Source organism: Camelus dromedarius, chromosome 2 (genome assembly GCF_036321535.1).
Source record: "Camelus dromedarius isolate mCamDro1 chromosome 2, mCamDro1.pat, whole genome shotgun sequence".
NCBI lineage: Eukaryota > Metazoa > Chordata > Mammalia > Artiodactyla > Camelidae > Camelus > Camelus dromedarius.
In genome coordinates, this window is record NC_087437.1 from 62,505,165 (window position 1) to 62,531,081 (window position 25,917).

The following is a 25,917-nucleotide window of genomic DNA, read 5'->3' on the forward strand; positions in this document are numbered from 1 at the left end:
TAGTATTAAATAATGTTAATTAAAATTATAGTAATCCTTTATGAATCTAAATTGTCTCATACGTTTCTGTTGCAATACTTTTCTAAGAATTCCCCCCCACCTCTCTTTTTGTCTAGGATGGTAAAAGTTTGGGACCATTCATGGCCCTGAACCCAGCATATGAGCTTTTACTTCGAGTGTTTGGAAGACTGAAGGAGACGTGAGCAGCTGGGAAGCTCTGACGTTTGGGATTTCTCTTCCAACCAACACCTAGCCTCTCTGAATGGAAGTTGTGACAGTTTGCAGTGAATACAGCTTGTTTGCTAAGTACCTGTGAAATTAAATGCACACAGATGGGACCAGCACTTGTTAAGATAGTTGATTTGCTCCAGTCAGTACAGGGGTTGGGGTTTCTTTTACACGGTGGAGCAACAGTAACCATTTCCAATCTAGACGGAAGTGCCCCAGATGGTTCACTCCTGGAAGAGTCTACAAGAGTGTCACTTTGAGTTGACAGCCTGTGCATAAGTGACCTAATTCTGGGAGACTCCTACACATCAGCTGTGGAGGTCCCAGGGGATGGGAAGAGACACCATCCTTTAAGGTTCTTGGGTTCATTCTCGGGCAAGTGACTGTAAGGAAGCTGGACGGGGAGGCTGAGTCAGGGAGAAGATACCCAGGACCCACCTTCACCCTCAGAGTCCCCGCCTCGATGAGCGAATGGGCACTTCCTCTACTTCGTGTCCCACCCAAGACTCAGAACCTAGGAAAGGGTGTAAAGACAAAACTCCCAGCGCAAGAGGTTAAAGTCACTTCAAACTTGTAGGCCTTCTGTCCAGCTGATGGTGAGAGGCAGCTGTGCTCTGGATCCAGATGTTCAGCCTTGTGATGCAGATTCCGGGTCTTTTTTTTTTTTTTTTTTTTTTTGAGGGGGAGGTAATTAGGTTTATTTATTTTTAAATGGAAGTACTGGGGATTGAACCCAGGACCTTGTGCATGCTAAACACATACCCTCCCTCGTGATGCAGATTCTGGAGCCTCACTAAAGAACAGAGGCCTTCCCTGGGGACAGAGGCTTAGCAGGGGCTACCAACACACATACAGCCAAGAAAGGGGGAAGCTACATCCAGCACAGTCTTTCTTTAATGATAATAGTATCCTTGTTTATGTCTAATGTCTGGTCTCCTTGGGCAAGTCATTTTTATTTGTTATTGTTATTATTTGTTCTTGACTGTTAACAAATAAAGTGTCTTTAGTAGCTGGTGTCCATCCTTGTATTTGGGACTTTGGATGACGCACATAGCAGTTACGTGTCACTTTCAATGGCAAACACGATACATGGCAAACCAAGGTGATTGACGTCTGCTGTCCTCATGAGGGCCTGCTGGAATACCCACGGTAATTTATTTTATCATGGAGTAGATATTTTTGGCTGCTTCCCCAAGCATACCTCATAGCTCTTCCGTTATGAAGCAATCAAGCATTTTGGGTGGGACTGATCCCATCCCCAGCTCCAAATGTAGGCCCTGATTGGCCCAAGTTGACTGTATCCACCCTCCTTGCCACAGTGATTGACTTAATAAGCACGTGGCATAAGTGGATGCAATTGGAGTAAAGCTCAAATGTTGGTAGGAGGCTTGGAGGAAGAGAGACTCTCCTGGAGGGTTGGGTTGAGGATGTAATGCCTTGAACTCCTTCAGTATTGCTGCTCTGACACAGAGATGAGGGCAAAGCTGATCAGACTATACCTGAAGTCTCTACACTTTACTGTTAGGCCAGTTTGAGCAATTGTTTCTGTTTTTGCAGGTGAAAGCATCCTCACTGACACATCTCTTGTGTTCTCAAGGCTAGCTAGTGAAGGTGTAATAGAGGAGAACAAATCTGACTCTACATTGGATCTGTTCCTTTAGTTTTAACCACTGTGCTCTGTTTCCTAGGCTTAGTCTTGCTAGCTCTGCACCCTTTGTGAAACAGTGTTGCCTTTGGCCTGGAATATACAGGACAGCCTATTCTCCGGGCTCTGACCTTTAAGGATGTTAGCACTCGTGCGCTTACGTAGAGATGGCAAGTTGCAAAATAGAGAATAACGTTTGTTTAGTTGGAGGTTTACAGGGACACCGTGGCCTGACCCAAGTGGACGGCTGCAAGAACACAGAATTCCTACAGCAGGAAGTTTGCAACAACCAGCCACACCCCCTCCCCTGTTTTTTTTGTGTGTAAAAGAAGCCTGTATCCTGACTGGATAGGATGGTTCTCCAAGACATTAGTCGGCCATCCTCTCGGTCTGCTGGCTTTCTGAATAAAGTTGCTATTTGTTGCCCCAACACCTTGTCTCCCGATTTATAGGCCTGTCATGCGGCGAGCAGAACAAATTTGGACTCGGTAACAAAAGGAATAAAAGAAACACTTTTATGAGCTATTAATGCCCACTGTAAAGACACTGGCCATCCATCAATAGGTTAACACCAGCAGAATCAATGCAGACATAACTTTAAATTGGCTGGCCACTGTAACTTGTCATCACAGATTCTATTTCTGACCTGTGTGCTACCTGCTTTACATCTGACGATAATTCTGGATTTAGTGCTAAACGTAGGCTATTTCTACCTCTTTACTAAAAAGTCCCACTTCTCTTGTGCCCCTCTGCACCAGACCATGCCAGTTTCCATCACTTCTCAAAGGCCCTGGGCCTGCAGAACTCTGGGCTTCATGGACCAGAGTACATCCATTCTTGGGAGACTTTCATTGCTATTGTTTGAATAAAAATCATGCTCTAAGTATGTGTATGTGTAATGTTTATGTAGATGGCTTTAGCCTCCAAAGTTGCTTTTGATTCTTGCATAATATGGCCTGTAATTCATTTGCTTCTGCTCATTGGGACCTTTGCAAAGGTTTTCTGATTGTCCTGCAACCTTGGAGGGCTGTCAGAGTGAACTTTCGAAGATGTGAATCTGATCAGGACACTCCCTTGCTTAAGGTTTTCAGCGGTTCTCTATTGAGAGAATCAAGCTCAGAGAATCAAGCCAGGCTGCTTGTGGCTCCTCAGTCCTGCGGCTGCTGCCACCAGCTGCTCCAGCTTGGCCTCGCCTCCCCTCCCCTCCCCTCCCCTGCAGGGCACTAACACTGGCACACCTGCTGCTCCCTGAATGTCCACCTCCTCATACTTCCGTGTCTTTGCCTGTGCTGTGCCCTACACTTGAAATGCCCCTTTCCTTCAGCTGCCTAGTGAGCACCTCTGCCTCCTCTGACCAGCTTTCCCTAATTCTCCTCTTCTCCACCCGGCACTCCCGAGTAGAAGTATCTAGTCCTTCAGATCCCAACGGGCTCCTGGAACTCACTCCCCCAGGAAAGAGGTTCCACACGGTGAGTCTGTTTCCTTCTTACCCAGCACAGTGCCTGGTGCAGAATATTAAACAGTTTGTGAGACAGTAGAAAACGGGACTCTTCCAGCTTGGTCTCCAAGGGGTATGTTGATTATCTTGATGGTGGTGAAGGTTCCCAGGTCTACCAAAACTGAAATCGTATGCTTCGTGTAAGTGCAGTTTATTGTACATCAAGTGTACCACAACAAAGCTTTTTTTTTTTTTCAAGTAGGGGGTGGCCGCTCATGCAGGGGCCTCTCTGACCTTGAGGGAGGCATCCTCTGATCACAGCCCTAAGACAGGGCAGGAGCACATACGTGTCATTCTGCTGATGTCCACTTCCGCCTGAAGGCTCTCTGAGGTCAGCCTTGGGTGAAGCCGGCCGGGGATGATGGGCTGCTGCCCCGACAGCAGCAGGTCTCAGCTTACATTCAAGTCACCTGAGAAGATTTAATAATCACTGATGCCTGGGTCCCATCCCAGAGCGCAGCGCTTCATTGGTCTAGGGCAGGCTTGTTAAGCTCCGCAGGTGACTCGAATGTGCAGGGGAGTTTGAGAACCACTTGCTCCTGGCAGTCAAGCCCCAGATCACATATCTCATCCCTTTCCCAGAGATTCTAGAAACCAAGAGTCCACTACACACAAGAAGCTTCAGAGGGCTCCGAGCCTCCTTGTGGAGGAGGAGGTCAGGCATCCAGGTGACACCAGCACCAGAAGAGCTTGAAACTTACATCTCTGGGGGCAGTTTTGCCCCACCTAACTACCCACCACCCTCTTGCCCCTTCCTAGCAGGTGGGGAAATTCCATGGCCAGTAGGTGGCGCTGTCTCCTATGGCTTGCCAACACCGGGCTTCTGGGGGACAGCTCTTTTAAAAGGTTTGTTTGAAATCTTTCACTTTTAAGGCAACAATTCTAAATAATTCCCCTTTGATTTCTCTTGGTCTCTTCTGTCCTCACTGTTGTGTCAGGGAAATATGAATGTTATCAGTTCACTGTTGTTGCACTATTTGCATAATTGTTACTGGATCGCTAGAGATAGTACGTTTCTTTTTAGTGGTCCAATAAAGATTAGTATTGAAGTCATGTTAATGTCATCTTAATGGTGTGTATAGTTTGGTAGAATTATTCAGGTAACATTTTATTTAATGGTTTTCCAAAATAAAAAAGGAGATATATCCATTTTCATGGAACAATTCTTCATTTTAAATTAAAAAAAAAAAATGCCACCAGTGAGAGGTTTCTGTCTTTCATCAGTTTTTATGAGGTGAGCAAGGTGTAGCTGGGCTTTTAGAGAATGAGGTCAAGAAGAACCCTGGGGCACAGTGTGGGGATCTTCTCTTCAACCTCCAAGTTGTGACGTGTGTTCTTTTATTCAAAGACAGAACCTTGGAGGAGACCATCAAAGGCTTCATAATTCCTATAGGCTCAATAATATTTTGTTGAGCCCACAATCATGACATGTGCTCTAATAAAAGGTTTCTCTCCTGCTCCTAGATGAGAGCACCAGTTTGACAAACAACAATAATAATCACAGTAATATAGCATGGAATATTTAATGCATGCCAGGCACAATTCCTAGTGCTTTACATATATTACATATGCTTTAATGTGTTGCATATGCTTTACATATATTTACATATATTAACCCTTTTCCGTTCTCACAGTCATGAAGTAGATGCTATTATTATCCTTGTTCAACAGTTGGGGAAACAGAGGTAAGAAATTTGCTCAAAGTCCCATAGGTAGTAAGCAATACAGCTGGGATTCGAACCCATGCAGTCTGACCCCAGAGCCTACGTCTCTGGCATTTAATGCCAAAATATTGACATATGTAGGATATTTCAGTGGTCAGTAGAGACAATGAGACATACATTTGAAACTGAGAGTGTCCTATATTGACTAGGCCTGGTGCCGGACACAAACAGAGCTTCCTGGAGCTTGTAGGTTTACGGGTCTTTATTACCAAAAGTGAAACATTTTGTCTTTATGCAATTGTTCAAATTTCAGAAAGTATTCTCTCCATTGAAGTAAATCAGCTAAAATCATCTGCAAAATGCCTGCTGTGTATGACTGCCACCTGCAGCTCTGGCTTCCTCTGTTTGGGGTCAGGGCACGGTTCCAGCTTCTCTCTCTCTAGTGAGAAGTCGCTCCATTCTCGAATCTTTGAGGCTTCTTTCCATTTGCTGGAAACAATAACCTCCTGACAGAGTCCAGGCTGGAAGTGACCCCCCCCCCCCCCCCGTTGGGCTGACATCCTCATTCCCCCTTAATACTACCTTTATCAGCCAGCCCTTCTCTGCTCCTGAGCTTCCGGAGAAAAGCCCTCTGTCTCATTTCTCTGGTATGTAGAAGGTCCTCAAAAAAATTCACTGAATGATAGAAAGAAGGCCCTATTTCAATGAAGTAACATCCTAGAGCAAAAAATAATCTGGATTATGGAAGCAAATCAATAGAATTAGGGCAAAACAAGAGAAGTCTCTGGATTATAATGGAGTCGATTGTCCAAATGTCTATTTGCATTGACACTTTTGAAGTATGTTTTTTAAAAAGGCTTAGGCCACAACAGAAAGACTCTCTTACCCAGCCCTGACTAAGCGTCTTTTCCATTTTCTTGAAAAGAGTTAACTTATATAATATCTTCAAAATGGTACATAATTCTCATTCTGTAATAGAACATCTATATTTTAACTAATCTTTTAAATGTTTCCATTATTATTCTAAGTCTCAAACTTTCAGAAAACACACACACACCTCAAAAGTGTCAATACAAATAAACTTTTGGACAGTGGACCCCCTTATAATCCAGAGACGTCTATTCTTGCTCCTGGGTGTTCCTGATGAGCCCTCTGCTCTCCTCTAAGTGGTGATCCAGGCTCCCTCTTGCTATGATTTCCTCACTAGGAACATGTTTCTCAAGGTCACACTGCACTCATCTGCATCAATCTAGTGGAAGAGGAAAGAGTGCGGAGGACCATGCAAGAGAGATTTTTTTGGGGGTCACGTCTGGTGTTAATACATCTCCTTTCTCCCCACATCACATTGGCTTAGAGCTCAGTCATATAACCACACCTAACACACCAGGGGAGGCAGAGGAATAAAGCAGAGCTATATGTCCAGGAAGATGAAGAAATGGGTGCTCTGTGAACAGCTATCCCGTCTCTCTCTCTCCCTCCTTTTACCTTACAGCATTTTCTCATCATTCAAGATTCTGCATAAATACCACTATTCCATCCCTAACCTAGAACAGTATCTGGCACAGAGTATACACTCCGTAAATATTTGTTAAATAAATGAGTCATGCCACAAATACTCTTTAAGTGCCTATTCTCTTAATTCTCAGTTAAGTCAGAGAGTCAGTCACAACGTAAGTAAGTAATTTCGAATTCAGCTCATGTGATGGAGCAAGGACCAAGCCCTTTGAGAACAAGGAGGAAAAGAGTCTGTGAACATCAGCTCTGGAAGGCTTGAGCTGGGTATGGAAAGATGAGTCAGTTTACCAACTGGAAAGATCAGGGATAGGGCCTTCTAAGGAGAAGAAACACGGTGTGCAAAGGTGAGAATGTGTTTGTGAGGGTGGGGGTCGGGGCCAGGCTGTGATGGGCCTCGTGTGTTGCATAATCATCTGATTTCCTGGTCTACTGACCTTTCAATTACACCAAGTGTGTGCCTGCCTGCTTTTTCTGATGAGAAGGCTGAACAACTAAACTTGGTAAGGCATTTACTCAAGTCCTGTCTTCTTGCATGGAGAAACTTGCAGTGCCCTCCCTGGTCTCTTTGGAGGGAGGGAGCCCAGCTGGCTCAAGTTATAACTTGTGGGCATCCTGCCTTGGGCCTGGCTGGGCTTTGTCCTTCGGCTGCATTTGGAAAACAGTGATTCGCATGGCTTGCAAATCTCCACAGCTAACTACACTTCAGCTTATTGACCTGAGGGTAAAAGGCCCTGTGTTTGCTGTTAATTGTGGTCTGGGGATGAGGATAGCTATAAAGCATGGAGCTCCTTGTAATGAAAGGCCCGCTGTGACCCCGGATGGCCCCCCTGTGTAATATGACTTGGAAGACTAGTGGGTCAAAACTCTCTCCCTGAGAAATCATGTGGGTCCACCTCCCAATTCAGGAAGCACATGACTATGCAATGAACATTCAATGAATGCCTGTGTGACAGGTATTTCCAGATGTATTTGCTGATTTATGTAAATATTTCCTGCATATAAATATGTTCTGAAATAATCACAGATAAGACCCACTGTTAGGTGGGATTGCACTTCAGAAAATTTGAAGCTGTATTTCTTTTAAGTACAAATTATATTAAGACTATGTCATAGTCACAGTGAAGATCAAAATTTCCATTCGAAATGAGGCAGCTGTGGTAGAACAGAAAGGACAGTGGACCTTGGAGTCAGGAGATGTTGACTCTAAGCTTGTTATTACTTCTCTAAGCGTCAGAGTCCAAATGGGAAGAGTGGGGTATGTTTTATAGCAATGATTGATACTGTAACTACCTGATCGAACTACAAATACCTGCTGGGCACCATTCTTTGGGCCATTCTGAGTGTCGTGGCTTTTTGAACGGGCTTGTCTTTGTGAGGAACCTGGAGACTATACCCCTGGAGTTATTACAAAATATAATGGCTTCTAAGACAGGGAGGCACCTATGCCTGTGCAACAGAGACCTTATCTCCTTGCACCTGAGATGACTGCTATGCAAGACTGGACTAGGGCACCCATGAGACGAACTCTTGATGCTGCCATGCTGGTCAATTGTGGTTCCTCCCTACATCTTTCTGACTAAAGCCAAGTGTGGCCTCTGGAAGGCTCATGAGTCTGAATATTTAGTTGAACTTAGGAGGAACCACTGGTGGGCACTGCAGGCATCATGTTTCATTTTATGGCCTCTGAAATGTTAGAGCAGACAATGACCTATCTCCACGGAGGCTGAGGAAGAGGAAGCTACCAAAGAAGGAACTTGGGTTACACAGAATGAAGAACCTACTGTGACTGATGATTAAATAATCAGAGCAGATTAGCCGGGGAGCTGATGGAGGCTCCTTGGAACATCCCTCAAAGAAGTGAAGTGCTCATTTTCAGAGTCCGTTCTCAGGCCCTCACGATCTTCCCATGAAGAGAAAGTGTTCGACCAGGTCCTGCAACCTGTTAAAAGGCGGTGGTTTTCTGAAGGACAGTTTTTAGTTGGTAGAACAGGTTATGTAAACCAGAGCCTACTGCCAAGTGCCAAACACATCTGACTTCACAGGTAATAATTACAGAGCCAGCTCTGGCATGGACTGGATCTTTTGCTTTCCAAGTGAGCAAGCTGAGACTGAGAAAGGGGCAGGCAATTGCATGGTTGCTCAGCTAGTTGATGGCACTGAGGAACGGGACTGAATTCTTCTGATTCCGAGCCCAGATTTATAGTTTTCCTCCGTTAGCAATTAAATATGAAGAGCTATATTCTATGAAAGGGGCAGTAGCCCCTGTCCACAGGCCAAAGTTGGGTCCCAAGCTAGAGGCTTGATGCCTTCTTGCAGGGCTGTTGGCCCTTGACTTCTGCAGACCTGGTCCTTGAGCAGCTGCACAGACTCCACCCCCACTGCAGCCCCAAACCTGGCCCCTAGAAAGGGGTAGGGGGTCGAGGCTTGTCATACCTTTTGAAAAGCTGCTGAGTGCCTAGCTAAGCATTATCTTCAGGACCACTGATAGCAAGAAGACAAGGCAGAAGAGAAAGGCAAGAAAGAAGTCGGGGGTGGCAAGGACAAAAGTGTGGGTGAAAAGGAGGATTAAAAAAATGGTACTCAAGTGGCCGAGGCAGAATGCTGGCTCAGCTTTACAGCACATTCCCAAGGTACCTGCTCATTCCTTCCAGTCTTCAGCTATCTCCTCCTTGCCCATGTTTGTGGTGTTTACTGCCCTCTGTCCATCCCCCCTTTCTGTGGCATTTCTCCCCAGGCCACATCTGCATGGATCATATCAGTCCTGTGCCCCTTCCCCATTCCCTTCTCACTCCTTTTTCCCTGACATTTACTCCAGAAGTCTCTAGACATGTTTAATTTAAAAGGGGGATGTGTGTGTGTATGTGTGTGTGTGTGTACTTGTCCTCATTCATTGTAGTTTTCATTTAAATAACTAGAAAAGAGTTTGTGTTCTTTAGGTGGTATGAGATAACTTCTAGAAAAAGAAACAAATTGTGATGGCTTTGCTAAATTGGAAAAGGGGCATTTAGAGAAAGACTCCAGCAGTCTCCTCTGGGTCTAAGCTCTGCAGACAATTTTAAAGAAAAGTGTTCTAAAAAAGGAAACAGACACGCCAAAATTAATTGAAAACTATCACAACTTTTACTGTAATTTTATTAATGGATATTGTTTTAAAATATTTCAGTTCATGAAGGCTGGAAAACATACATTCTCTCTGGAATATGTAATTTTAAAAATATGTTCAAAACTAATCTTTGAAAAATTGCTATCAGAAAGATATAGTAATGAATGAGCCCTTTCAGAATTGATAATTCTATGAACAGAGAGGTTGAAGACACATGACTTCTTTATCAAGGATGTGCTAGCTGCTCTGTAAATAAGTTTGAATGTGCTTCTCAACAGCTTCAGAGGAATGTGGCATTTCTGTGATTTACAACTACATTGGTATATCAAAAGCAACAATGAACAGAAACACCTTTCCTTGTTGAAAATTTCCATCAAGATGTTTTCTGTATTCCATTTCTCAATATGAAATTCTACCCATCTCAGTCTTGGCATAACCGCAGTGTGCATGCTTAACTCCAAATAAACCACCAATTCTTACTGAAGGATCTACTATATGCCAGTTCACCTAGTAGGCTATTTTCACCAAAATGGAACCTGGTATGCTCACTCTGGCCTGTCATCTGCCTCTCTCCTTGTTTGTCCTTTATCTGCACCATGCCTTTAGATCTGTCCTTGGCAGTCCCAGATGGGCAGCAAACCTCTGAGGGCTGGCATGGGGATTATGGTTTCCTAACCGGGACCGAGTACTGTAGGGAGACAAAAACCTATATAGAACATTTTCCTATAAAAAGGAATATAATTTGGTATTTTTAAAATGACAACTTAATATTAACCTTAAAGAAAAGTTTATACATGTTTCATTGCCCCATCAATTGCTGCAAACATTTTTTGTAATATTCTGTCACTGGAATCATTCATTCTTTCCACTGTGACAATACCAGAAATTACTATTAAAAGTAAAGTAAATGAAGGGGGAGGGTATAGCTCAAGTGGAAGAGCACATGCTTAACATGCATGAGGTCCTGGGTTCAATCCCTAATACCTCCTCTAAAAAGAAATAAGCCTAATTACCTCCCCTCCCCCCACCTGCCAAAATAAAATAATAAATAAAATATTTTAAAAAACAAAAAGTAAAGTAAATGAAGCATATTACCCAAACTCAGGTGACTACTGTAGGCTTGTTGTCTTTTGCTGCTCCAACTTTCTTCCCTGCATATTAAATGGCAACTGTTTATCAGTAAAATATTTTTGACCTGGATTATAAATTGAATTGCACAATATGACAACTCTGTGGGAGAGAGTTAGCATGTAAATCTGAATTGTGAAATAGGAAACTTAACTAATCTGATTTCAGGCAGTTTAAAAAAAAATTATGGTAAAATATACATAACATAAAATTGATCATTTTAGTCATTTTTAAGTGTACATTCACTGGCCTTAAGTATATTTACAATGTTGTGCAACCATCACCATGATCCATTTCCAGAACTTTTCCATTATCCCAAACTGAAACTCTGTGCCCATTAATTAATAACTCCCCATGACCTCTCTCTAGCCCCTGGAAACCTCTGTTATACTCTTTGACTCTATGAATTTGCTTATTCTAGGTCCCACATATAAGTAGAATCATACAGTACTTTTTCTTTTGTGTCTCACTAATTTACCTAGCTTAATGTTTTCAAGGTGCATCTGTGTTGTAACACATATCAGTATTTAATTCCTTTTTAAGGCGAATAATCCATTGTATGTCGATACTACATTTTATTTATCCATTCATCTGTTGATGGATGTTTGAGTTGTTTCCACCTTTCAGCGATTGTGAATAATGCCATTATGAACATGGGCGTACAAGTATCTGTCTGAGGCCCTGCTTTCAATTTTTTGGGGACTTGAGAGTTCGAGTTGCTGGATCAAATGTTAATTCTATATTTAACTTTTTGAGGAACTAATCTTATTTTTAAAGTAATAAGAAACATAAAATTTCTCTGGGTTATTCATGCTCAAGCCTTGAGACTCAAACTCAATCCAACCAGCAGCCTCCTTTGGGCCCAGAAGCTCAGAAAGGATCAGAAATAAGGCGTTCCTGAGGCAGCCACAAAGGTTGTTTCAGGAAGTACTGCCTTGTCTCTCTCCTGAGGGGGACCCCCCAAATTTGCTTATCAGAGGAAGGCAAAGCATTTAAAGGGCACTTCCACCCTCCAGCTTAATAAAAGGAAGGGAGGATGCTTGGGTAAGAAAAAGCTACAAACCAGAAAGCAAAGGCTTGGGAGGAATTAGAAGAGGCATCTCCAAACCAGTTCTGAGATAATGGAGCATAAAAGAATGTTGTCATCACTTGGGATTCAGCGGTTTACGGCAGGTCTGGGCAGGTTGGGAACCACGAGGTGGGACAGGAGGAAGGCAGATTTGACTGCAGTGTACTTTCCAGGTGCAGTCCAGGTAAACAGGGGTCTGTGTTGGGTCTGAATAGTGAAGCACAATGCTGGAGTGGGGAAGGTGATGCACAGATCAGACGCCACAGGGCCTAAACTTAAAGGATGCTCGATAAATGCAAGCTGCTATTGTACATGTCAATGCAATATTTACCTAGTTTCTGCAACTTAACTTTCCTTCCATCTAATCCATCCTTCACATCCCTACCAGACAAATCTTTTAAAATCACCACTCAGCACATAACAGCTCCCAGTTCAAACTCTTTCACTGGCTGCCCATTATTTATAATCATTGCCTCTCAAGCATGGATAAGAGTAGCCCCAAGGTCACTCCAGTGAGGCAGAAAGACCCAAGATAAACCTGGGGCAGCCTCTGCAGCACCAATTTTACTGGAAAATGTTTAGGGACAAGAATGACTCTTACATTAGAACAAACATGGGAGTATTTAGAGTATGATGATATTTGCATGTAGTCTAAGGATGAAACACTGGCCTTCAAGTGGAATTTGGAGCTTGGCCTCTGTGTACACTATACCACAAGAGTATGTTTACTTCCTCTGGCATCAGGCACTGCCTTGGTAGAGTCACGAGTGGAGGTGTACAATTAAAGATTAAACTCCAAATTCCCTAATCTGAGTGGTTAGAACTTTCCCCTGCCTGCCTCCTGGGAGCCATCTATCCAACTGCTTCCTGATTTACAAAAGTCAGATCACTTTGCTCTTTACTCCTTATTGCTTCTGCTTTCAGTAAAGGCACTCTAGACTTCTGGACAATGCATCCAGCTCCTGCATTTCTGCAAGTTAAGCCTTTTGTGCCTCAGTTTTCTTATCTGGATAACAGGAGAGTTGTGGGGAGGATTACGGGAGTTAAGGCAGTATTTTTACATTACAGTGCCTGGCTAGCAGTATGCTTTTTGTTCATGTTGGGCATCCTATTATTATTTCCTTCTACATGGAAGCCGCCTCCTCTCTTCTTGCCTATAAACTATTTCAGTCTTAACCCATTCAACCTGGCCCAGCCTAATCCCACCTGGTCCTTTGCACGTGCTGTCACGGGAAGCTCCCCACACCCACTCTTAACTGGCAACTTCAGAACCGGCTCAGATGTAAAGGATAAGGTGAAAGCCTGAACATCTGTTTTTTTAGTTTATCAGTTTGACTTCACGGAAACCGCCAGTGTATCGAGATAAGGAAAACGCAGAATAGCGACATACTGGCTAGTCTCGAATCCGCGAAAGGAGCAAAATTTACTGAGGTTAACGTGGGTTTTCTGTGTGCCTCCACGCCCCACGTGCCCTCTCTTCCCCACGGAGCGCGTCGCCTCGCAGTGACATGAGAGGGGCCTCCACCCCTTGGGCGAGCGCGGCTTTAGGAGGACGAGATGGCCACCGCATGATTCCCCCTCCCCGAACCCCACTCCTGAAGTCTAGAAACCCCAAGTAAGCTCGTCTTGCCTGTGGAGCGTGCCCCGCCCCCTTCCAGTATGGCCCAGCTGCTAGGAAAGCCCAGCCAGGCCCTACCCCGAGATTTTGATCACCGTCCCCGCCCCTAGGTGCGCCGGAAGCGACTTCCACCTGGACGCCCTCGGCCTCCGGTCCCGGGCCCGCCGCCGCGCGGGGCGGAGATCGCCCCGCCCCGCCTCGCCGTAAACTGACCGTGTGGCAGCCGGGCGGGGGCCGGGAAGGGGAAAGAAGGGGAGGAGTAAGGAGAGGAGGAAAGTAGAGTCTGGCGGGCCGGAGGGAGGAAGGGAAGGGGCGGAGGCGACTGCAGAGTGTGGCGGCGTGTTGGGGAGCCTCAGCGCGGACAGCGTCCCGGAGCCGAAGTCGCGGCCGCTGCTCAGAAGCCAGCCGTCCCCTCTGCCCGGAGCCGCCCGCCGGGGCTGTCCCTAGCGGCGACACCCCGAGCGTCCTGGCCGGCGAGTCGGCGCAGCGGCGGCCCGGGGACTCGGCGGCGAGCGCTGCGGGAGGGATGGTGGCGGCGGGGCGCGGGCCAGCGCAGCTGCCCCCGCCTCCCGCCCGGCCGCGGTCCCCGGCCCTCCGCCCCCGCGCCGTCCGCCGCTCGCGCCGCCGCTGAGCTGGGCGCCCCACCATGCCGCGGGCCCCCGCTCCCCTGTACGCCTGCCTCCTCGGGCTCTGCGCGCTCGTGCCCCGGCTCTCAGGTAAGCCGCGCCACCCGCCGTGCGGAAAGAAACTTTGTGGAGCACCCAGCGGCCCGCAGGCATCTCGGAGGGGCTGGGGCAGGGGATGTTATCTGAAGGTGGAAGGCGTCCCCCGGGGACTCCCAGGTGGGCGAGCCGCGGGGAACTGCCGGGTAAGGGCTTCCGAACTGCGTGCGCCACCCCGCGCGCGGCCCGCTGCATTCCCGCCCGGCTGTCGTCCGCCTCCGGTCGCCTCCCGGGCGAGGAGGAGCCTTCCTGTGTAAACAGCCCTGCCCGTCTGCTGACCCAGCCCGCGAGCACCCGCGCCCTGTGCGCGGGGAGGGCCGCCGCCAGCCCCGCGTTGGGGACGGGTCTCTGCATTCCCCGGCACAAAGCGGCCCTTGTGGCCGGCCTGGGGCTGTCGAGCTGCTGGCAGGCGCTGAGTGATGCAGCCGGTGCCCTGGCCTCGGGGAGGCGAAGGGCCGCTGGAAGCGCGTGACACGGAATCTTCGCTGGAGCCAAAGTGTGGGGGCCACCGCTACTCCTCAGGGCTCGTCTCCTGGGAGTATGGGTGCTCAGGGCCCAGTGGCTAATCCCTAGAATTTGACCGCGCCGAGGCCAGCTGCCTTCTTCCAGCTTCCTCTCCCGAGCCCCGCAAACTCGAGGGGAGACCCGCATCCCAAACCACAGCCCCACCTGGGACATCCGGATCTGATTCCTTTCTGCCTGGTTTTATCCCGCGGTTTACAGACACTCCGTCCCGCACACTCCTCTTAACTGTGGACGATTCCGGAGCAAAGGGCAGGGATTATGCGACTGCACTCGCGCGACACTGCCTTGGGCTGCCGGCTGTGTGAGGAGCCCTCGCTTACCTGCTTTAAGTTTTTGTCATTAGGAGAGGGCTAGTTGTGGCAGTTGGGAGGCCCCAGAGAGAGGATGTTCTATTGGGCGTTAGGGCTGCCAGGCACATGAGCTACCCCCACCCTGCCCCCCAAAAGCAGGAGGCTCCAAACTTTCTCCTTTCCCGTAGGGGACAGTTGTGTTGGAGTGCTTGCTCCATTCAACTTTCAAGCCCGAGATACTTGATTGCTCTTGTGAACCAAGAGTCTGGCTGCCGACAGAGGGAAGGAGTGTCCCCTTACTGTGTCTCATTTGCATGAAGGCAGTAGAGGTTTCCGTCTGAGAGAAGTCTGGGCAAACAAAAACTTCCTTCAAGCCCTAATTCATACTTATTACTGTAGCAAGACTTCTTTTATCACTCCAGAGCTTGGAGTAGATCAGAGGTTTCCAAACACCCATCTGGCAACCAGTGCTCATCGCTGATGTTTTCATGGGTCCCCAGGGAAATACAAAGAGAAAGGTGTAGCCTGTGTCACACATAGAAGTGTGTGACATTGCCAACAGTCCCCTGCTTCACAAGACTATCCTTTAATTTGAAATTATGTCTTTTTTTATTTTTTGGTAGGAAAACTTCTTTTAATAATTTGTAGTGATAATAGAGGGTAGATTTTCATTTTGGGCAACATTAAAAAATCGGGCAGTCCTATGTAAATTTCACCTTCTCTTTTTCTGTGTTTTTTCTTTTTAAATTTTAATGATGTGCGAAATCCAAAAATTTGGGAGCTACTGAAGGAGGTGACTTCTTAGTTCCCTTACAGCTTGATGTTCTGTGATTCTAATAAAAACTTAAATACTTCCAGTTGCAAGTAATTCTTTCAATACATCATTTTCCGCTTACATTGTGATTTCTGTTTTTCAGAGCTCACATGCATCCTCACAACGATCTCCATTTTTCGGGTGGGCCCAAAAGGATTATTTGCCCATCCTCCTTGTCCATCGACCCCATAGGTTTTTGGTCCAGTATCCTCTGTCCGACCTGAAGCAGCTTAGGGAGGGAAAAAAAGCATTGAGCCGCAGTGGTTTATTTCCGACTCCTGCGATGCTCTCTTTTCTCCTGCCATTGCTTTAGAGCTCAGCCAGCCCTCCATGGATGAGCAGAGCAGTGGTAGAGCAAACCCATCTCTGGCCTCCAGTCCTGGCCACTTCCCTCTTAGTGCTCTGGAGCGTCTTAAGGTTAGAAGGGGTGACACACATCTGTGTAATTTTTCCTTGTTTCCCTATGTAGCTGAGCAAACTGCAAGCATAGTTTGAAACAGTTTTTCTTTTCCTTCCCTTTTCTTCTTTTTTTTCATGATGCACTGAGGTACTTTATCCAGAGTTTGTCTGTCTTGCTACTAGGAACATGATTTGAAAGAAAACTCTTCATTACCTAGTAAAAGGAAAAGGTGATCTGCAGGGTCATGCCTGCCTGGGGGTCCCTAGATCAGTGGCCAAGTCACCCGTCTGTTGCTTACACCACACTTTCATCTGTATGCTTAATCCAGCAGGAAATAGACTTAATTTAAGGGGACTCACTTCAAACAAGTCCCTGGCAGGCTGATCACCCCTGCCACCCTCCCCCCCCATCCCAGGGTTATCTCCTGCTTTCCTTATTATCCCCTGGCCAAGGGCCTCTAGACAGGACCCAAGGGCGTGGTATTCCCAGGAAACCAGCGAAGGGTTTCTCTGGGGTGAGGCCGTTTGTCTCTACACAGTAGGAGGGAGGAATGTGGCATTGATTTGGCTGCAGGACTGGAGTCATGTTTGCTATCATAGTTTATTAAAAAGAAAAAATTCAAATGTTCTCTTAGCAAATGCCCTGCACGTTACAATGCTCTAAATCCTAAGAGAACCCTTTATCCTATTTACTGTACTCCTGTTGGCAGCACTTCCCGCCACCACGTTTTCGGTCTGTGAGGGGACTGCTGGAAAGTGGCCTTGGCTTTGCAGCTCTCAGGTAACCAGGCAAAGGTTTACAAAGGACGGGACAATGAAACGCAAACAGGGGCTTGGTGTGTCGGCCGCTGTTTACCCGAGGTGTTTACACTTTAGCGCCACCATCCTTGAATTAGGGGGGCTTTTAATAAAGGAGATTGAGGCAGAAGAGGGCAGGGTCTAATTAGCTCTAATTAGTATTCCTCTCCTGCTTGTTCTCCATGCTTATTTAGCTACTGAGGCAACGGAGAATTAAAGTATCTGAGTGGTTGGCAAAGGCCCTTTGTGCCTGCCTACCCTGGTAACTGCTACTTCAGCCAGCTCAGGGAAGTGTTCTGAGAAGTTCTAACGACATCAGTAATGTGCGATGATGACACAGAACGTCATGGACAGCGAGTGCCCCTTTCACGTGTGGTGTGCAGACCGGTTAATTGCGGGGGGGGGCTCTTCGCAGGTGTTTTCCACTGGCTGTGGCTGAGGGCTTTGTTTCCTTTTTTTAAAGGTAAAAAATTTTTTTTTTACTTTATTTTTTGAGGGGGGAGGTAGGAGGGCTTTGTTTTCTTTCTAGTTGGAATGGGATTAATGGCCTTTATAAACGTAAAGGAACTCTTCACAGGCCTGTTTGTGAGGCCTCTTCTTGTTTCTACTGAAGGCAGAGCTTGATTCCGGGGCCACGTGGTGCCAAGTTTGCTCCCAGGCAGGCCCTGACACCTCCCCTATGGCCCGCGCTTGGAGGGGGCTGTGGCGTGGCCCGCACTCCGTACTGGAGTCCCTCCCCTACCCCACGAGAGATTTTCAGAGGTGGTTGCTTGTCCCTTGTAGGGTCTCAACTCTCACTCAGAGTGATCTGTTAAAACTCAAGTTAGAGGCTGTCAATCTGCTTGAAACCCTCCAGTGGCTTCCAGAAGTCCTGACTGTGCCCTGCTAGGCTCTCCATGAAATCCCACTGCCCCCTGACTTTCTCACCACTTCCCCTTGCCCACTTCACTCCAGCACCGGCACCGCTGGCCACACTGTTCTTCCAGCTCCGGCTGCAGCCCTCCACTCTCCTGCTCCAGGTCTCTGCATGGAGAGCTTCCTCCACCCTGCAGCCTTTTCTCTCCCCACCCACGCTGCAGCCTCCCGGCCCATGTTCTTCCTACCTCCTCTCCTTTCTTAGCATTTATCACCATCTAATGTACCATCATCTGGTTTATTGTCCATCTCCCCCTACGAGGATTCCACCCCCACAACCAGGATGTAAGCTCCCTGAAGGCAGGGAGTTTTGTTGTTTTTATTTATCACTGTATCCTCTGTGCCTAGAACAGTGCCTGACTCATAGTTGCTGAATGAATGGATGAACACAAGTCTTGGTTGTGGGTCTTTGTGTGTGTGTGTGTGTATTGGAAGGGGAGTGTCCCACCCACCTCCTTGCCACCTTCTCCAACTAGCTTTGAGGTCAGTGACTGCATGTAGTTTATGAGGAAGAAACATTCTGGGTCGGGCTGGGGAGAGAATCCTTTTGAATGTGTTGAGATTTTTTTTTTTGAGCTGGAATCTCTGATAGAGGCCATTTAGTCTACCCCCCTGAATTGTTTGCATGAGGATGCTGAGGCCAGGAAAGGTTAAGTGACTTGCCCAAGGTCATGTCACCAATAAGTGACAGAACAAGTCCTTGAATCTGTTGTGCCAGGATATCCCCTCATCCCATGGCTCCAGCCCAGATGTCCTGTCCTCTGTGAAGTCTTGTCTGCATCCCTCAGATGGAGCAGAATTGGCCTTTCCTTCCCTTGTTCTCATAGCATCTTCTGTCTGGGGCTGGGAGGGATCTGCCTCACCCGCTGCATGGTGAATTGCCCCGGTCTTGTTTACCTTCTGGTCCCTGATACAGACTGATGATTGGTACTCAGTTGATTTCTCACCCCCACCCCCACCATGGTTTCAATGACCTTTAAAAGAAAACCCTCAACTTTTTAAACAGGTAAAACTATTCTAGATTTACAGAAAATTTGAGACGAGAGTACAGAGAGTTCCCATACGCCCACTTCCAGTTTTGCGTATTACTTACATCTTATATTCTTATGGTATTTTGTTACAATTACTGAACCACATCAACATGTTATTATTAACTAAAGTCCATGCTTTCTGCAGATTTCTTTAGTTCTTCCCTGATGTCCCTTTTCTGTCTTAGGATCCTGTACCGGATACCACGTTACGTTGAGCTGTCCTGCCTCTGTAGGCTCCTCTTGGCTGTGACAGTTTTTCAGTCTTTTTTGCTTTTGATGACCTTGACGGTTTTGAGGAGATATTTTGTAGACTGACCCTCTACTGGAATTTGTCTGATGTTTTTCCTTGTGATTAGATTGGAGTTATGGATTTTTGGAGGAAGACCGTAGAGGTAATCAGTCGCCTTTTAAAAATAGGTAATCTATTCACCTAGTTTTTTTAAGCATAACAAATGTAGGATGAGAGATTTCTCTTCTTTTCTGTTCTTTTTGCCCATCAGTCCAGGATGTTTGCCCTGACCCCCTCCCCTGCTCAGATCATGCCTGTCAGGTTTTTATGTATCTGGAGTATTTTCTGTACACGTTATAAATTTCCCTCCCCTGTTTTTATTGAAAGGCAGCACTAAACGCACTGTTCTGCATCATGCCTTTTATGTTAACTCTGTGGTAAATCTGTCAGGGTGAGCTTCATTTCTTCCGTACATGGGGAATAGGGAACGTGCACATTCTTTTTTAAAGCTGCATAGTATTCTAATGGATGAATTGGTGTTTAAAAAAAAACAAGTCATATCTGTAAAGCTGGCATTGTCGGGTGATCTGATGTCTGGTGTTCAGAAAGTCTAAGATTGGAACTGAGACAAATCCTTCCTAGAGCTCGTGTTTACACTTCATGGTAACATCTTTAGACCGATGACTATTTAATTGCTAGATTCAGTAGTGGAAATACTTTGTTGTGTGACACATGTGCAGGATGTGGTTCAGGGTTCAGGGCATCGGGAGAAGCACTTACCACCTTGTTTCTCCAAACAAGAATAATGAAATGTTTTTATTTTCTGTTGTGAAAACAGTGACTAAAATATGATTCAGGATTCTGTTTCTCTTGCCTGGCTTTTCACTCGTATGAAGGTGGACGCACAGACATCAACTGTTCCAAGTATCGTGGTCTGTTCTTGTTCGTGTGCTTTCTAGGGTGGGTGCATATCCTATATACTCATTAAGCGTTTCCCACTGTCCCGACTGAGGAGTGCCGTGTCTCCTCTCCCCCTGCCAGCAGGGCCGTTCCTGCTTGGTACTCGCCTCTGTCATCCCATTGCATGTTTTGGATCAGAAAATTCCAGCAGTTGAAGGTGTGTGTCAGTCGGTGCTATGTGACCTTGGCCACATGGGATGACAGAAGTGGGGAGAGGCTGAGTGGAGGGAGGCCAGCGGGAGGGGAGGGCTACTGCAGAAGTCTGCCGAGACCTGGCTGGGGCTGTGTAGGGCTGGAGGTGGCAGGCAGGAAAGGTTGGATTTAGGAGAAACATTTCATATGTCTTGCAGGAAGGATCGGCCGGACGTGGAGGCTGCCTGACTATGACTGATAAAGGGAGGGATGAGTCAATGAGTTTCAGAAGACCATATTTTCAGATGATGGTTTGCAGTAAACCCCTGGCTTCAGAGACATTAAGGGCTGCAGGCCACTGACGTCGAGCTGGGAATAGTCATGGTGCAAACAGCAACCAAGAAAAGTTGTGGCCACCGGCTGGGCTGCTCGTGCCTATTTCCATGACCTAGACACAATACTCTGACATTTGTGAACTCTGGCTGTTTAGCTTTTCTGTTCATTGCTTCCTTCCTTTCAAAATGCTATTGGTGCCGAGTGACTCATCCAGCCAAATCCAGCCTCTCTGAAGTGTTAATAGGGGGAGAGAGGAGAGATGCCAAAGGGAGTAACGCTGGCACAGGGGCACCGGTCAGCGCGGCCTGTGCTCTTGGTTCCGGAGTGCCTGGCTGCTGCCTGGTACCCACCGACCATGTGCTCCCAGGGAGCAAGGCCTGGGTCAATCCTCTCTGTATCTCCAGCGTCCCCGGGCCCAGTGCTTGGCGTTTAGGACATGCTTAGAGCAGGGTTTCTTGAATTTGAATTTGTCCCAACAGCAACCTAATTTTAGAGGAATTATCTTGAGTACAGTGAAACTCCTTTACTATTGCTTGTGAATATGTAATAGTTACAGAAACAATTAAGAATGCAGTGTGACAGATATTTTGCAGTTGTTTAATAGGTTTTCATGCCAGATGCCTGCCACATCCTTGGAGGCTCTTCAGGATTATGTCCAAGGTCTTTTAGGCTGACACAGAGGAAGACCAGAGCCCAGTCTGATGTGGGTCAGAATGGAGGAGCCCTTAGTGCCGTGAGCCGGAGACCCCGGTCCAAGGTCCCAGGGCTCAGTGATGAGGCCCTGGTAATTGGAAAGTGGTGTTGGTGAATTTATGTGGGCTGGGACAGAGACATACATGAGACATCCAACCTCAGATTCCTTCCTGACTAGGGTCTGTTGGACATCTCCTCCAGAGGACTCCAGAGCTTTCTGGTCACATGGCCCTGAGTCTAGGGTGGGGCAGGGACCCCCAGGTAGGTACTCCAGACAGGCACTGACTGGCCACTGCTCCTTCTGAACTCACTTGTAGGCTGAGCTCCTTGTTTTGGGTCACTCTTTTGTTTTCTCACGTTTTCATCTATAAAATGAGGTGACTTGATTAGCTCATCCTAAAGCACTTCCAGCTCCAAGGTTCAGCAATTCCAAAATTTCATGGAAATAGTTTTATACATCAAAGCAAATGACATGCCACAGGGCCTGCACTTCTCTCTGATAAGGTTGAGGAGAGCAGGAGAGTCATTTTCATTCTAGATTTGATCCCCACCCTCCAGGTAGTGGTTTCTGACCACTAAGGATATTTGACCAAAAAATGGATCTGGCATCTTGACTCTTTTCTTGCACTCATTGTTTTTTTAAAAGTCTCAAGTGCCTATTTGAAAGTCACCAAGTGAATGGATTCATATTAAAATGAGAAAGGAGTTTGTCGATACAAGCAGGAGGCAGGCAGGCTCAACTTCCCGGTGGGCTGGATTGTAAGACCTTGGTCAGTGTTTGGCCCTAGGAAGGGCTCTTCCTGCTGAAAGGAGGCATGCACCGTGGTTGGTCTCAGCTTGTTCCTCCTGGAAAATGGGTTCTGAGTCCAGCGTTGCACCCTGGAGGTCCTGCTGCAGGCCTGGCAGTGAGATTGGGGTCCCCCAGCTCTGGGGGTGTAAGGCAGGAGTCCCAACAGGGCGACCACTGGTGGAGGTGAGGGGCCCAGGGTTCCAGGTGGGGTCTCTGGTGGGGAAAACCATCTTTCTCACCCCCATGGGTCCCCAAAGCTGCCTTTCCTTTCTTCCCTGCACCTCAGGTCTTGCCAATTTCTCACCCGTCTATCCCAGTTGCCATTCTTATCCCAAATGGTATTTGTTCCTGCTAGTGCCTCTCAGAATGACACAGTGCAGCTCCGAGTCACTCAATTTCTGTGGGTTTTTACTGCCAGTGACAGAGAAGAAGCAGGGAGTTCAAATTAGCAAGTGAGGGAAATATTACAGGTTTAAGATGTCTCACAACCAGTGTTGTTATGGTGTTTAGCAGAGCTAGGGAACAGTCTCCACATCCCTGTGTTTTCTCCACTCTCCCTTGTTAATCTCCTTGACTCTTTTTCTCCCCTTTGTGGTCTAAGCCCTTCTTCTAGGGCTGGTGGCCCTGGGTTTTCCTTTTTTTTCCATTTATCCAGTGTGCCCCTAGGCAACGATCAGAAGAGACCAGTGGGTCTTTTAGGGCTGTGAGGACCAAATAAAGTTATTTCTATTCAAGGAAAACCAACTAGTTCTGCTCTTGTTCAAAAGAAATCTATCCTGGATGTTTGAGAGAGGAAGGAAAAGAAGGCTGATAAATTTCACCAAAGATGCCTGTGCAGTTGCAGGGTGGGATTTGGAGGAGGAAATGGGGTTGGGTAGAGGGGTGGGGGAGGGAAAGGAGTGGGGGACAGTGGATTTAACCTCAATACCACAGTTGCTCCTGCCTCCAGAGACCCCTCCCCACATTAATGGGACAGGGACAGGGGGTGGGAGGGCTGGCCTGGGTTTGAAATAAGTGACTTTTATAAAAAGAAGTTTTCCTCTACTCTTAAGTTTCTGATTTTTTTAAAAATCAGGGATGGGTTTTGAATTTGATCAGATGCCTTTGTATCACCTTCTGAGGTGATATATCGTTTCTTACTTGACCTACTAATACATGTATTGTTTGTTTGTTTTTTAATTTTTTTGTGGTGGGGAGGCGATTAGATTTATTTACTATTTTATGAAGAGGTACTGGGGATTGAACCCAGGACCTTGTGCATGCTAAGCATGCGCTTTACCACTTGAGCTATATCCTCCCCCCTTTTTAATTTTTATTTATTTATTTTTTTAATTTAAAAAAATTAAAAAAGAAATTGGGGGGGGGGGATTTGTTTATTTATTTTTCTAGTGGAGGTGCTGGGGATTGAACCCAGGACCTAGTGCATGCTTGGCCTGCACTCTACCATTAAGCTATACCCTCCCCCCTACTAATACATGTATTGAGTTAATGGAGTTGCATTATCTTAATCTAGCATTGTCTTCCCAGGGTACATTCTCCTCTGTGGGCTGTGCTGGCTTCTTTCGGTACACTGTGGATTTGGGACGACAGGACCCGATTTAGGTTTTTCTGATGTCTGAAGAAGACCTATCTGTTCTTTTTTCTTTCTTTTTTTTTGTCCTTTGTATTTTTGTCTTTTCAGCTGGACTAAGTGTACAGGGCCTTGTGCCCCCTCAGTGAGGGAGGGCCTGCTGTGTTACGGGAGAAGGCAGTGGAAATCCAAGTGGGCGCAGCAGAAGAAACGGGAGCTGCTAACACAAGGGTGCACGGTTGATGGGGGCTTCAGAAACCGTCAGTGAGAAACTGCAGTTAGCACAGGGGCTGCACCCTTCGGCCTCACGGAGGCCCCCTGTCACAAAAGGAAGTGACTCCTCCTCCCACCCCACTCAAAAGCCTCATCAGTAGGGTTTATGGCCAGAAACTAATTGGTGCGTCTGTATCTTTTTTTTGAAGGTCTGAACATATGCACTAGTGGAAGTGCCACCTCGTGTGAAGAATGTCTGCTGATCCACCCAAAATGTGCCTGGTGCTCCAAAGAGGTATGTGGGCGAGGGTGGGTGGGCTGCACTACCACACACACGTTGACTGTGCAGAGAAAGTGTGTTCAGATGCTGCAGACTACCTCTTCCTGCCAGGACAGTGGTGAAAGAGAAGCTGCTTTTTTATAACATGAATTGGGTCTCAGGTAGTGCTGAATGTTTCAGTCCTGCTTTAGGGAAGCAAGGCCTTCCTTCCCTTTTGTAGGGGAACCAGTCACAACTCTTGTATAGTTTTCTGCTATTTGGTAAAAGACCTGAGCTTGTGAAGTGACTCTGTCGCATAACAATTTAAAACATGCCTGGGTGGGTGGCCGTTGGTAGACACCAGTCATCTTAGAGTGGCTTATCTGAGGATGGATGTTAGGAATTGGCCTTTATGAAATGATTTTATTTGAAAAGAATGGCTGCTGTTTCATCAAGTCCTATAGGAGGGGCTGTAAGTTTGGGGTGGTGACAGGCATATTGCTGTCATAAAGCAGTACGATCAGCAGTGCTTGGCGGGCTAGTCGGGACATGGTAACTTCTAAAGCTCTCGTCTTGGGGGAGATTTCTGGGTCACTTTTCTAAACTGTTGTTAGAACCATGGGGCACAAACCCTCTTTGCACTGGTGCACCATTAAGGCTATTTTTAAAAGAACCCAGGACTTGCCGTTTTAGACTGGCTCAGCCGCTGCTTACAGTGTGTGCTGTGCAGGAGGCCCAAGGGATGGCTCCTGGCGGGCCAGGCCTCTTCGCCGTGATGCTGCCCCAGAGGTCTAGGGGTTCCTTCTGCCTGTGGTGGCTAAAAATGATCCTGTGGGGACCCCTACTTGATGCCACACTCTTTGTACATCTTGTCTCTAATCCTCACAACAGCTCTGTGTGGTGGGTGGTAATACACCTGTTTTATTGATGCAAGTCTGAGTCTCAGAGAGATTAAGTGACTGTTTCAAGGCCACACTGTGTTCCAAGGCTAGGGTTTGAGTCTGGCTTCTGGGACTTCTGAGCACAGGCCCTTTCCTCTAGGCTGCACTGCCTGTTACATGTGACTGTTCTAGAATGTTTTCTAGTAGAGTGAGATTCCTAACCAAGCCGCTTTGAGAGAGAATTCTTCCCAATACATGAACTCTTGGTTGTATTTGTGCTTAATTGTAGTCTTTGTTATGAACTTTCTCTAAACCTGCCAGTGGTTCCTTCCTGACCTGCATGACAAATCCAGGTTCCATGGCCCCTGCCTCCCCACCTTCATCCTTTGCTTGCCTCCAGCGCTTCAGCCCCAGGGAATGACCTGAAGGTCCCCAGAGAGCCCAGACTGATGAGCACCCTTGTGGTTTTCCCTGTGATGCTGCTTCTCCTGGGGGCCTTCCCCCTCCTTCCCCTGACCAACACCTTGCCTTCCAGTTTTCAAGAATCAGTTCAAGACTCATGTACTCTATGAAGACTTTTGTGGTTCCCCCCAGACTCATCTGTCTGTCTGCCCAACCACCTATCCGTCCGTCCATCTATCCATCCATCTCAAATGAGAATGTAAGCCCCTTTCACCAGAAGGTCAGGGCAGGGGTTTTATCTGTTTTCTTCACTGCTGGACACCCCCACACTCAGAATGATGCCTGGCAGATAGTTGTCGCTTAGTAATATTGATGGAAGGCCTTTGTTGGGCGGCTGTTCATTACGTGTCTGCATGAACACACCATGACCACCTCTCTGTCTCCCCATAGTCTGTCCTCCTTCCATAGCACCTGCAACTTCTTATTCTAT

General features: G+C 46.9%; 1 protein-coding gene across 1 annotated transcript in view; it reads left to right on the forward strand.

Moving 5' to 3' along the window:
* Positions 1 to 14,041: 14,041 nt before the first annotated feature.
* Positions 14,042 to 25,917, forward strand: part of ITGB5 (integrin subunit beta 5) — a 104,897-nt gene continuing 93,021 nt past the window's right edge. Inside the window, exons 1-2 of the mRNA XM_064494484.1 lie at positions 14,042 to 14,184; positions 24,095 to 24,180. Coding sequence (XP_064350554.1) covers positions 14,115 to 14,184; positions 24,095 to 24,180 — 156 coding nt within the window. The 5' untranslated portion in view covers positions 14,042 to 14,114. The remainder of the gene's footprint in view (positions 14,185 to 24,094; positions 24,181 to 25,917) is intronic.